This window comes from Rhinopithecus bieti, unplaced genomic scaffold (assembly GCF_001698545.2).
Source record: "Rhinopithecus bieti isolate Rb0 unplaced genomic scaffold, ASM169854v2 scaffold_72735, whole genome shotgun sequence".
NCBI lineage: Eukaryota > Metazoa > Chordata > Mammalia > Primates > Cercopithecidae > Rhinopithecus > Rhinopithecus bieti.
This window is the reverse complement of record NW_016827539.1, coordinates 730,479-743,819: the sequence shown is the minus strand read 5'-3', so window position 1 is coordinate 743,819 and position 13,341 is coordinate 730,479. Positions and strand designations below refer to the sequence as shown.

Genomic DNA, 13,341 nt, shown 5'->3' with positions numbered 1-13,341 from the left:
TGAACAGCTTCTGCAGTGTGAGGGGACAAAAGCCTTGAGTGGGTATAAGAAAAATGAGACAAGAGGAACTGGAGACAAGTATAGATAACGGAAGTAATTTTTTAGTTATAAAATGAAAGAAATAAAATGGGGCAGAGGAGGAAGAGACAGGTCAAGAGAGGATATTTAAGAGGAGGGAAATTTGGATGCTGGTAAAAAATATCCAGTAGAGAGAAAAAATTAAGGGTGCAGAAAAGATAAGTTGAACTACTAGAGTAATGCCTTGGGTAGAAAAGGGGGAGGGCATGGGTAGTTCCTCCAGGAAGGCAGGCAGGGTACATGGGCACAGATGCAGATAGGTGGGTGGACACAGAGCTGGAAGTCTATACACAGAAAGGAAGATATAACCCAAAGGTGAGGATGTGGGAATAGGTTTGAGAGTTTGAGGAGAAAAGCAGAAGTCTGAAATACTCATTGTGGAAAGCAGGAGATGAGAGGAAATACAGTACGATTCCAGGTAGCATTAGGACCCATTTGAGGTTAGGGACCATGAATTTAAAGTGAGATCAGACAGTATAGTTGGGGTTTTCTCCAGCCATGTTCAGTGATACGTGACAGATAGAGAGTGGGCAGAAAGGTGGACTTAAGCAGATCTGTGATTCTGCCAAGCAAATATGAGGAAGCAAGAGAGGAGCACACGAGATGAAAGGGAAAGTTAAAAATGTAATCACAGAATTTAAAAGCTGGCTAAAGACCAATAAGTGAGAACACTAAGTAGATAATGGAGCAGTAAAAAGGCGGCAGAATTCAATCATTTTAAGGGATGGATAATGATTACTGAGAGTCAAAGTACTAGAGAGAGTTAGCTGAAAAGATAGGGATTGGTAGTCTGATAATTAAATGCTTGAAAATGAGATTCTAGAGGGGTGGCATATATTGGTAATGACAAGAGCTGAGGAATGGCAATGGGAATAAGTAGATGAGACAAAGAGATAATCAAACTACCTATGGAGGAAAGAAAGACAAGAAACTGTAAGGTCAGAGTATTATAAGCATCATCCCTCCAGATCCTGAGATCCTCAAAGTTATGGTAAGAGTAATGTTGGAGAGAACTGACAGTGAGCTGGGTGCTGAAATCAATGAGCCAAGGAAATAACCCAGAGATCAGAAGATGACTACTTTGGTTGTTATGTACATTGGCTGGCAGCATAGGCTGGTAACATGAAAATCAAAGATGGGGTTTTTGAGGTAGAAAGGAAAGAAAATAGGAAGTGGCAATGAGAAGCAAGAAGGATATAGGGTTTGGGGGGAAAAGGTATTGCCGAAAAGGGTGGAAGGGAAGCAGCATCTGCAGTCTTCTGATTCTAAGCTCTTCAAATGTAAAAAAATTTGAGATATAAAGGAATATTAAACACAGAAATTATAATTTTAAGTAACAATAATATACTGGCATTTGTGGGTGACAGGTCACTGTGAGTAAAAACTTGTAAGTGATCACACAAAGATGTTGAACAATGTTTCTCAAATCCGAATAAGCTAGGGGAGCTGGATACAATGCAGATCCCTAGGTCCTAGCCATACTGCTGGATCAGCATTTCTGAGAGCCTAAAAGCACCCTGGGAATTCTTATGTCCACTGAAAAACTAATGGCAAGGATAGAGGAAGAGAGTGACAGCTTTGTGCTGCTCCTTCATCTACTCTTGGTACTATTACCTCACCACCTCCCCTTAAGTTCTCAATATATGCAACAATCATGGAGTTATTCAGTCTTAATAAAAATAAAGTCAGCAGAGAAGGAAGTGAATGCCTTACTACATCTAAATGGGAATTGAGAATGATCTGATACAGAGATTACTTTGTACAAAAAGTGCTATGTACTTTCCACATTTACTAAGCCCCCATTTTATTAGGTGCTTGAGATACAATGATATATAAGACAAGAACAATGCCCACAGAGGACTGTCTGTAACTAGTGGTCAATGTTTCCCAATGAGAGAGACACTGGCATTTGAGGTACAATAATTCTTCCTGTGTGGAACAATCTTAGGCATATTTAGTATCCCTGGTCCCTGTCCCCTAAATGCCAGTTTTATTATGCTCAGTCATTTTGACAACCAAAAAAAAAAAGGCCTCCATATATTTGCAAATGCTCCCCAAGGGTGGTAGTGCCCTGTTGAGAATTATTGATGGCCAGTAATCCCATTAACCACAGGGAATCAGATGATGATAGGACATATGGTGGATCACCCTCTCACCTTTGAAATAGCTTAGTGGCAGTCCTAAAGATGGTAGAAAATTGGTTTCAGAAAATAGTGCCATTAGAAACAGCATTTTCCTACATGAAGGCTGACAATCACTATGAACAAATTATTACTATGAACATACCTCTATTTTTGCAGTTAACCTCTCAATTTCAGACCGATCTTCCCTGTGATTTTTGGTATTTCCTCTGAATTCCCTCATTTGCTTTTTCTGAAGCTTTTCGTAGCTTCTCTTCAGTATGCCTAACTGTAGAAACAGTTATTTCTATACTTAAAGTTTAAGAATTTATAAAGAGTAGTGGTGAGAAAAATTTGTATTATGAAAACAAGAGCAGTGCTAACCAGTATTACTGAGAACATGTTAGATTTCCAAACTAAAACACAAAAGGAAACTAAAAATTAAATATGTAAAACAAACATTAGTAAAGAAATACATTCAAAGAAAAAATTTTTTTAAAATTTTAAACAAAAGTTTTTTATTACAATAGCCTTGCACTTAAAGACCCTACCACCTAGCCCCACAATAAAAGCCGCAAATAAAACTCTTTTCTTTCCTCTAGGTCTGTGATTCTCAAAGCTATGCTCTTGCAGAGCACTGATATTTAGGATGCAGGAGAAGAATACTTTGCAATTAAATCAGAATAAAAGCAGTTTTTTCCAAATCTGAAGAATAAAATTGAGTTAATGGACAGAATTTTCTTACTTATTTATCCCAAAATGCTTCTTAAATTTTGGATCCTCCATTATAATCTAGTAACTGATAAAATTAAAATATTAAATGTAATTTTGGTATCAAGTATTTCACAGTATTACACAAAACAGCCCTAACTTCTTTCAGGTACTCAACCAAGAAACATATTTTAGCATCTCTTCTAGGTAGCATCAAACCTACAATTAGGCAAACCTCTCTACCTGGATTAAAGAACAGAGAAATGGATTCCCACTCCTGTATCTTCCATACAGTATATATTTCCCACTTCACAAAGTAGAAAGTGGCTTTCGTTAACAAAGTTCTCAAGGGTGAAAGAGAGAGAACTACATATATGACATTTAACAAAACTAAAATCTCACTTCTTCATGTAGTTTCTTCAACTCCTGCTTATACTCCATGGTCATCTCTTGCTTGATTTTTTCATGTTCTTCTACCTGCTGATGCAACATTCCAACCTAAAAGCAGAAAAGTGGTAGTATTTTTCATTAGCATTGAAACAACATCCCTGAGGTATAAAAATATAAAATAATCTCTGTATTTATTTGTAAATTCAAGTTCTCAAATGCATATATATGGTTACCCCACTTCTTAGGAAGTCAAATACCTAGTTATTTAATAATTCTTAACATTGCCAAAAAATAGTGAACAAACAACTAGTTTTAGAATTTCTAAGTTTAGATGAAAACTCTCTTTCTTTTTTTTTTTGTTCTTTTTGAGATGGAGTCTCGCTCTGTCGCCCAGGCTGGAGTGCGGTAGCACAATCTCGGCTCACTGTAACTTCTGCCTCCCAAGTTTAAACAATTCTCTGTCTCAGTCTCCCGAGTAGCTGGGATTATAGGTGCATGCCACCACATCTGGCACATTTTTGTATTTTTAGTAGAGACGGGGTTTCCCCATCTTGGCCAGGCTGGTCTTGAACTCCTGACCTCGTGATCCACCTGCCTCGGCCTCCCAAAGTGCTGGGATTACAGGTGTGAGCCAGCGCACCCAGCCGAAACTGTCTCTCTCTGTCTGATTATTCTACTCAACCCTTTTCATCAAAAAAATCTCAAGAAAATAAGAAATATAAAGTTTTGAGAGCCCTGGAAACCAGCAATACTTCATAAAAAATCTAGAAGACTTTAAGAATAATTTCTCTACAATAAAGTACAGAAGAGTAATGTCAGACAGGTAAAAAAAAGGAGGCTTGTGCCTGCTTTACCATTTGCCCAACTTCAGAGAAACGAGTTCCACCAACCATGGTAAGGGAGTTATCCTAACCCACTTTTCAATGATTTGATACCAGAGACATCTATTTTCTGCCAAGCCTTCACCTCCACAAATATCCAGAAGTAATTCTTTCAATAACCAGCTAGAATTTCATCTACTGGTAAGTAGGAAGGGAGAGGGAAAACAGGTAACAGGAGGGAGTAAACAAACACCATCTAGAACAGTAAATTTCTTAAAAGTACTAGAAATAAACTACTTATAAGAATGAGGAGTTAATGCAATTCCAATAAAAAATTATAGTGGAATTTATTTTGTAAGAGAACTTGAAAAGTCATTCTAAAGTTCAAACTGGAAGAATGGGTAAATACAGCCAATAAAATGGAAAAGTCTAGTTTTTAAAAAAAAGATGTAAGTGAATGATGTAACTAAATTTCTGGATGAAAGGAAACTTTCTGAGCTTAAAACTAATGAAAAGTAATTTTAAAATGATACATTTAACCATGTAAAACTTCTATTTTAAAAAAATCCAATTAACAAAATTAAAAGGTAAATAAACAGAGAAATATTTACAAAAAATCAAAGGACTTTTAACTTTTAGTATACAAAAAACTCTTACAAATTTGTAAAAGTATTAAGCTCTCAACAGAAAATAACTCAAGGACAAGAATGATTCCCACAAAAATATAAATGTCCAATAAACATGAAAAAAGACTTAATTTCACGGGTAATCAGAGGAAAACATCCAATGGCATTTTACATCTATCAAATTAGGAAAGATCTTATAAAATAAGACTTGTGTGGGTAAGTTATTTGGAATCAAAGACCTATAAAGTATTGAAATACAAAGCACGTGACTTCCAGAAAGCAATGTGGGAGTGTATATTAAAACACTCATAAATATTCTTAACCTTGACTTAGTAAACACTACTTTTAGAAATTCATGTAAAAAAAATAAATGTAGAGCCAGGTAGAGCAGCTCTCATCTATAATTTCAGCACCTTGGGAGGCAGAGGCAGAAGGATGACTTGAGCCCAGAGGAGTTCAAGACCAGCCTGGGCAACATGGTGAGACCCTGTCTCTACAAAAAAGGAAAAGAAGCAAATAAATGTAGATGTTAAGAATTTGTCGGGACCAGGCATGTTGGCTCATGCCTGTAATCCCAGCACTTTGGGAAGCCAAGGCAGGCAGATCACTTGAGGTCAGGAGTTTGAGACCAGCCTGGCCAACACGGCAAAACCCCATCTCTACTAAAAATACAAAAATTCGCTAGACCTGGTGGCAGGTGCCTGTAATCCCAGCCACTCGTGAGGCTGTAGCACAAGAATTGCTTGAACCCGGAAGATGGAGGTTGCAGTGAGCCGAGACGGCATCACTGCATTCCAACCTGAGCAACAGAGTGAGACTCAGTCTCAAAAAAAAAACCAGAAATTGTCAATAGGGATTTGTTCTTTTATAAAAACTGGACAAACTGGAAAAAATCTAAATGTTTATAAATAAATTGTGAACGAATATAATGAATGAAAGTACATAATAAAATATGCAAACATTAAGCTGTATTAAAACAGTTAACATGCAAAATGCTTATCACTTAAAAAACATGGATATAAAAAGTATACTATACTAAAATCCCAATTTTGGGAAGGATTTTTACTGAAGTTTACTTACATAGCTTAAAGGAAATACACCAAATGTTAACACAGATTAACTCTGATTCAAGACATTATGATTATTTTTTGCTTCATAGTTTGTCTTTTCTAAATTTTCTCCAATGGCTACTGCTTTTACTAGCAAGAAAAGAACATTTTAAAAAAGAAAAGACAAGAGACTGACCCTAAGTCCACCTATTTTGCTTTGATAAAGATCATCAGGACTCATCTATTTGATTAAAACAAGCTGAAGAGTCTTAACTATTCATATTTCCTAGCCCACAATCCACCAGAAGATGCAAAATTAGAAAGTATGGTAGGTAGAAGGGGTAACTACAATGATCAGTAGAAATGAGCAATAGCTTTTAGCAAAGACAGAAGAAAAAAGGGAAACATTATCCCAAGAGTAGACTCGTGTCTACACTGCTATAACCCGTAAAGACAAAGCACATCAAGCACATCAGTATGTAACAGCCATTACTCCTAACATATCACAACCAAGAGAAAAGGCAACCCTCAAAACACCACACCCACACCCATACACATACACCCCTCCTTTAATTTTCAGTAGTGTGGCCTTTTGGCCCTCTATCACATGTTAGACCAGACACACCTGCAGAATCATAAAAACTTTAAATGATTTCATAAGATCCGCTGACAGTAGGGGAACTGACTAGGGAGTTCTCAAACTTAGTCTAAATAGTTCTTTAACCAAGGTTTTTAAAAATTGAAGACAAAGAAGGAGAAAAAAAAAAAAAAGCAGGGGGAGGACAAGATGGCTGACTAGACACAGCCAGGAGGAAAAGCTGCCAATGAAGGACTGAGACAACTGGTGTGCTCCTAACAGATCTTCAGAGGCGGTCACTAAGAGTGGATGGAGAGAAGACACAGAAGCTGAGGTGAAGGGGGAGGAAGCTGGGAACCGTACACGAGGCGACTACTACGTACCTGGACTCATTGCTGGCCCAAACAACTCTGGAAAAACAGATGAGCTGAACTAGCAAGAAGCAACCCACTCTTCCCACGGGCCTCTGGAACCCTAGCAGGAGGGGACCCCTCGACCACCATGAACACTCAAGTTGACAGGGTGAGCCACTTAGAGAAGTGATAGGAGCAGCAAGCCAGCTGATATGGAGCCCAGAGAGTTTGGTGCGGGAGTATCTGTGGTGGGGTGGTGGGGCATGGCCAGGGATAGCCATCCCCTTAGGCTTAACTGGCTCCCATAGGAGACTTTAGCTCTAAGGCAACTGCTGGACCCGAACTGTGCAGAGTGGTCTTGCCCATCATATGGGGCCAGTCTCACCTGAACATCCCATGGCCTGCTGGCCTCTCCCAGGGCCCCAACGTGGCCACACATGCTTACAGGGCAGCCTTGGGTGGCCTGGGGGACTGCATCATAGCTTCTGTGCTAGCAGACTATGCCTGAGCAGCCGAGAGCTCCAGAGGAGTGGCCCCCATGGCTATGCACCAGCCTGTACATTCCGTCCCCATATTGCAGCTTCTCTGGGCCCATAGCAACTCCCCACATGGCTTTGCTGGCATGTGCCTATGCCAGCAGGTTTTGCTTTTTTTGCCTCACCAACAGGCAAGCGTACATGTATCCACCTTGCCACTGCTGTGGCAGGAGTGCAGTTCATCCCCCATGTCCCCACTGACCACCACTGCAGACAGAACCTTGGTAGGCACAAACCCAGCCAGCCTCGCCTCTGCCAGTGCCCCTTTCTTGCATCAACATTGCCGCAGGAGTGAAACTAGGCACAGAGAATAGCAGATCCTCCCCTGCACAGAGCAACCACTCCTGTTTGCAGTACACAGAGAAGGCACACAGACCTGCAACCGCCAGTGCCCTGCCCCCAAGCCAACACCACCACCAGTGCCACCGTGCAGTTGCCAGCAGGGGCCCCCGCTCACCTCCCAGCTGTGTTCCCTCCTCCACTGTGGTGAACACCTTCAGGGAGGCAAGCACCCTGGCACCCACCAGAACCCTGCCATAGCTGACAAGTGTGTCTCCCACTGCACTACTGCTACCACTGCTGCTGGCACATGCAAACAAGGATGAATCCCACTGTCATCACGCTATGAAATGCTTTAGCTGACACCACCCATTGGGGTGTAGTGACCAGCAGTCCAGGAGCACCCTGAACCCCCAATGCAGTGGATTCCTAAATTCAAGGAGCCAGAGAAAAAAGTTAGGGCCCAATACAAGCCCCCCAGAGTTACACCACATAGTCTAGGAGTTGGGAGCTGAGCAACGGTCCCCTAAAATCTTCCAGAGACAAAACCAGTTGGCTGAATCCACCTTATACTACAATCAAACTCTCAAGGTCATCAAATATGATAAAAGAAAAAAAAACTCATCCAAGGGTCAGCAACTTCAAAGATTGAAGGAACGTAAACCCACAAAGATGAGAAAGAAATAGTGCAAGAACTCCAAGAACTCAAAAAGCCAGAGTATCTTCCTTCCTCCAAACAACCGTATCACTTCTCCAGTAAGGGTTCAGAACTGGGCTAAGAGGGCTAAAATGACAGAAATATAATTCAGAGCATGGATAGGAACAAAGATCATTGAGCTACACGAGTATATGAAACCCACTCCAAGGAAGCTAAGAATCAGGATAAAACAATGCAGGAACTGACAGACAAAATCAGCAGTATAGAAAGGAATGTAAAGCAACCTGATAGAGCTGAAAAGCACACTACAAGAATTTCATAATGCAATTACAAGTATCTATAGCAAAACAGACCAAGCAGAGGAAAGAAATCTCAGAGCTTGAAGACTGGTTTTCTGAAATAAGACAGTCACTGACAGACAAAATAGACAGTATAGAAAGAAATATAACCAACCTGTTAGAGCTGAAAAACACACTAGAAGAATTTTATAATGCAATCACAAGCATTAACAGCAAAATAGACCAAGCAGACGAAAGAATCTCAGAGCTTGAAGACTGGCTTTCTGAAATAAGACAGGTAAGAATAGAGAAAAAAAGAATGAAAAGGAATGAATACAATCCCCAAGATATATGGGATTATGTAAAGATGCCAAATCTATAACTCATTGGCGTCCCCTGAAAAAATGGGGAGAATGCAACCAACCTGGAAAACATATTTCAGGATATCACCCATGAGAACTTTCCCAACCTAGCTAGAGAGGCTAACATTCAAATTCAGGAAATGCAGAGAACCCCAGTAAGATACTTCATAAGATCATTCCCAGGATACATAATCATCAAATTCTCCAAAGTCAAAATTAAGGAAAAAAATGTTAAGGGCAGCCAGAAAGAAAGATCAGGTCACCTACAAAGGGAAGCTTATCAGACTAATGGTAGACCTCTTGGCAGAAACTCTACCAGCCAGAACAGATTGGAGGCATATTCAACATTCTTAAAGAAAAGAAATTTCAACCCAGAATTTCATTATCTGGCCAAACTAAGCTCCCAAAGGAAACATTATATATAGAAAGGAAAGACCGTTACCAGCCACTACAAAAACAGACTAAAGTACACAGACCAGTGACACTATAAAGCAACCACACAAAAAACTGCAAAATAACCAGCTAACATCATGATGAGATAATCAAATCCATACATATCAATACTAACCTTGAATGTAAATGAGCTAAATGTCCCAATTAAAAGGCACAGAATGACAAGCTGGATAAAGAATCAAGACCCATTGGTATGCTGTCTTCAAGAGACCCATCTCACATGCAGTGACATACATAACAGAAGATGAAAAATACCCAAAATCAGAGCTAAGTTGAAGGAGACTGAGACACAAAAAACCATTCAAAAGATCAACAAATCCAGAAGCTGATTTTTTGAAAGAATTAAAACAGACCACCAGCTAGACTAATAAAGAAGAGAGAAGACTCAAATAGACACAATCAGAAATGATAAGGAAGATATCACCACTAATCCCACAGAAATATAAACAACTATCAGAGAATACTATAAACACCTCTATGCACATAAACTAGAAAATCTATAAGAAAAGGATAAATTCCTGAACACATACACCGTCCTAAGACTGAACCAGGAAGAAACTGAACCCCTGAACAGACCAATAACAAGTTCTGAAATTGAATCAGTAATAAATAGCTTACCAACCCAAAAAAGCCCAGGGTCAGATGGATTCACAGCTGAATTCTACCAGATGTAGAAAGAAGAGCTGGTACCATTCCTGCTAAAACTATTCCAAAAACTTGAGGAGGAGGGATTCCTCTCTAACTCATTCTATGAGTTGTGCATCAACCTGATACCAAAACCTGGCAGAGACACAACAAAAAAAGAAAACTTCAGGCCAATATCATTGATGAACACTGATGCAGAAATCCTCAACAAAATAATGGTAAACCTAATCCAGCAGCACATCAAAAAGCTTATCCACCATAGTCAAGTAGGCTTCATCCCTAGAATGCAAGGTTGGCTTGACATATGCAAATAAATAAATGTGATTCATCACATAAACAGAACTAAAGCCAAAATCCACATGATTATCTCAATAGATGCAGAAAAGGCTTTTGATAAAATTCAACACCCTTCCATGTTAAAAACTCTCAATAAACTAGGTACTGAAAAAATGCACCTCAAAATAGTAAGAGCCGTCTATGACAAACCCAAAGCCAGTATCATACTGAATGGGCAAAAGCTGGAAACCCTTGAAAACCAGCACAAGAGAAGGATGCCCTCTCTCACCACTCCTACTCAACATAGTTTTAGAAGTCCTGGCCAGAGGAATCAGGCAAAAGAAAGAAATAAAAGGCATCCAAATAGGAAGAAAGGAAGTCAAACTATTCCTGTTTGTAGACAACATGATCCTCTATCTAGAAAACCCCATAGTTTTGGCCCAAAAGCTCCTTAAGCTGATAAACAACTTCAGCAAAGTCTCAGGATATAAAATCAATGAACAAAAGTCACTAGCACTCCTATACACCAACAATAGTCAAGCTGAGAGTCAAATCAGGAATGCAATCCCATTCACAAATGTCACAAAAAGAATAAAATACCTAGGAATACAGCTATTCAGGGAGGTGAAAGATCTATGGAAAAAATATAAAACACTGCTCAAAGAAATCAGAGATTACAAAAACAAATGGAAAAACATTCCATGCTCATGGAAAGAAGAATCAGTATCATTAAAATGGCTATACTGCCCAAAGCAATGTACAGATTCAACACTATTCCTATTAAACTACCAAATGACATTCTTCACAGAACTAGGAAAAACTATTTTAAAATTCATATGAAACCAAAAAAGAGCCTGAATAGCTAAGGCAATCCCAAGCAAAAAGAACATAGCTAGATGCATCACATTACCCAACTTCAAGCTATACTACAGGGCAACAGTAACCAAAACAGCATGACACTGGTACAAAAACAGATACATAGACCAATGGAAGAGAATAGAGAACCCAGAAATAAGGCTGCACACCTGTAACTATCTGATCTTCAACAAAACTGACAAAAACAAGCAAAAAGGAAAGGACTCCCTATTAAATAAATGGTGCTGGGATAACTGGCTAGCAATATGCAGAAGATTGCAACTGGACCCCATCCTTATATCATATACAAAAATTAACTCAAGATGGATTAAATACTTAAATGTAAAGCCCAAAACTATAAAAAACTCTGGAAGATAACCTCGGCAACACCATTCTGGACATAGAAACAGGCAAAAATTTCATGACAAAGACACCAAAAGCAACTGCAACAAAAGCAAAATTTGACAAATGGGATCTAATTAAACTAAAGAGCTTCTTTACAGCAAACAAACTATCAACAGAGTGAACAACATATAGAATGGGAGAAAGCTTTTGCAAACTATGCATCTGACAAAAGACTAGTATCCAGCATCTATAAGGAAAAAACAAACTACCCCACTAAAAATTGGGCAAAGGATATGAACAGACACTTTTCAAAAGAAGGCATACAGGCAGCCAACACGCTCAGCATCATTGATCATAAGAGAAACACAAATCAAAACCACAATGAAATACCATCTCACACTAGTCAGAATGGCTATAATTTAAAAGTCAAAAAGTCAAAAGGCTATTATTCAAAAGTAACATGCTGGCAAGACTGCAGAGAAAAGAGAAAGCTTATACACTGTGGGTGGGAGTGTAAATTAGTTTAACCACTGTGGAAGATGATGGTGATCCCTTAAAGTTATAAAAACAGAAATATCATTCGATCCAGCAATCCCATTACTAGGTATATACCCAAAAAAACTAAGTCGTTCCATCGGAAAGACACATACACATGTATGTTCACCACAGCACTATTCACAAGAGCAAAAACACAGTATCAACCTAAATGTCCATCAATGGTAGACTAGATAAAGAAAATGAGGTACATATACACCATGGAATACTATGCAGCCATAAAAAAGAATAAGACCATGTCCTTTGCAGGAACAGAAAACCAAATACTGCATATTCTCATTTACAAAAGGGAGCTAAGTGATGAGAACACATGGACACATAGAGGGGAACAACACACACTGAGGCTTACTGGAGGGTAGAAGGAGACAATCAGGAAAAAATAACTAAGGGGTACTAGGCTTACTATCTGTGTGATGAAATAATCTGTACAACAAACCCCCGTGACACAAGTTTACCTATATAACAAACCTACAAGTGTACCCCTGAATTTAAAATAAAATTTAAATTTAAAAAAAAGGAAAACCATCACCTTTCTGACTACAACGCTTCACAATCACTCTCATTTGGCTCTCTTGTTTCACTAGAATCACCTATATCCCTTAAGAACCCACAGCCAGAAGAAAACGCTTTGCCAGAATGGCCCTGTGACCCACTTGAATATCCCTGTCCTTGAGAGTCACACCTAATGATTCCTCCTTCCTGGATTGATCTGAATTTCCCTGATCTCTTGGCACTTTGAGTCTTTTCATCCATCACTAACAGATTAGATAAATCCCAAATTACATATATCCTGTTCATTGATAAGGAGAAAGGTAGGAAGTAAAATGTTTTTAAGACAAGGAGCAGTAAAAATTATCTCCAGACAAATTTGTTAATTAATAAAGAAATGCAGATGACAGTACCAGATCCAAAAGAAACAAGGAGCAGAAATACAATGAAAAAAGACTAAAAGATAGAGTGCATGTTTGATTTGCATATCAAAATGCCAGAACAGCTCCTCCAAGTCTGGCTGAAATGTCATTTGTACACACTACATAGTTAAAGTGAACTGCAAAAAGTCCATCCTCAAAAGGTAAAAGTATTCCGGAAAATGATTCTGAAAAAACACTAAAAACAATAATATGGAATTCAATATCCCCCTCCCAGAAAATAAAACTTCAGTAACACTGAAAGGGAGAAATGAGAGCTTCAATTTACAGTTAGTTGGACTATTGATTCTTATGCAATACTAAGTTACTGATCATTAAACAGAAATGAGAATATTAGCTGTTAATGAAGGTAACAAAACTAAGATATTCACAGATCTTCTAGTACTTCCTACTACAAGAGCTCTAGAATAAAACAAAGTGGAAAAAAATATGCACATAAACAGAA

General features: G+C 38.8%; 1 protein-coding gene across 1 annotated transcript in view; it reads right to left on the bottom strand.

Moving 5' to 3' along the window:
- Nucleotides 1-13,341, bottom strand: part of CEP63 (centrosomal protein 63) — an 86,191-nt gene that overhangs the window by 32,261 nt on the left and 40,589 nt on the right. Inside the window, 2 exon segments of the mRNA XM_017863869.1 lie at nucleotides 2,365-2,487; nucleotides 3,312-3,407. Of these exon segments, the coding sequence (XP_017719358.1) occupies nucleotides 2,365-2,487; nucleotides 3,312-3,407 (219 nt within the window).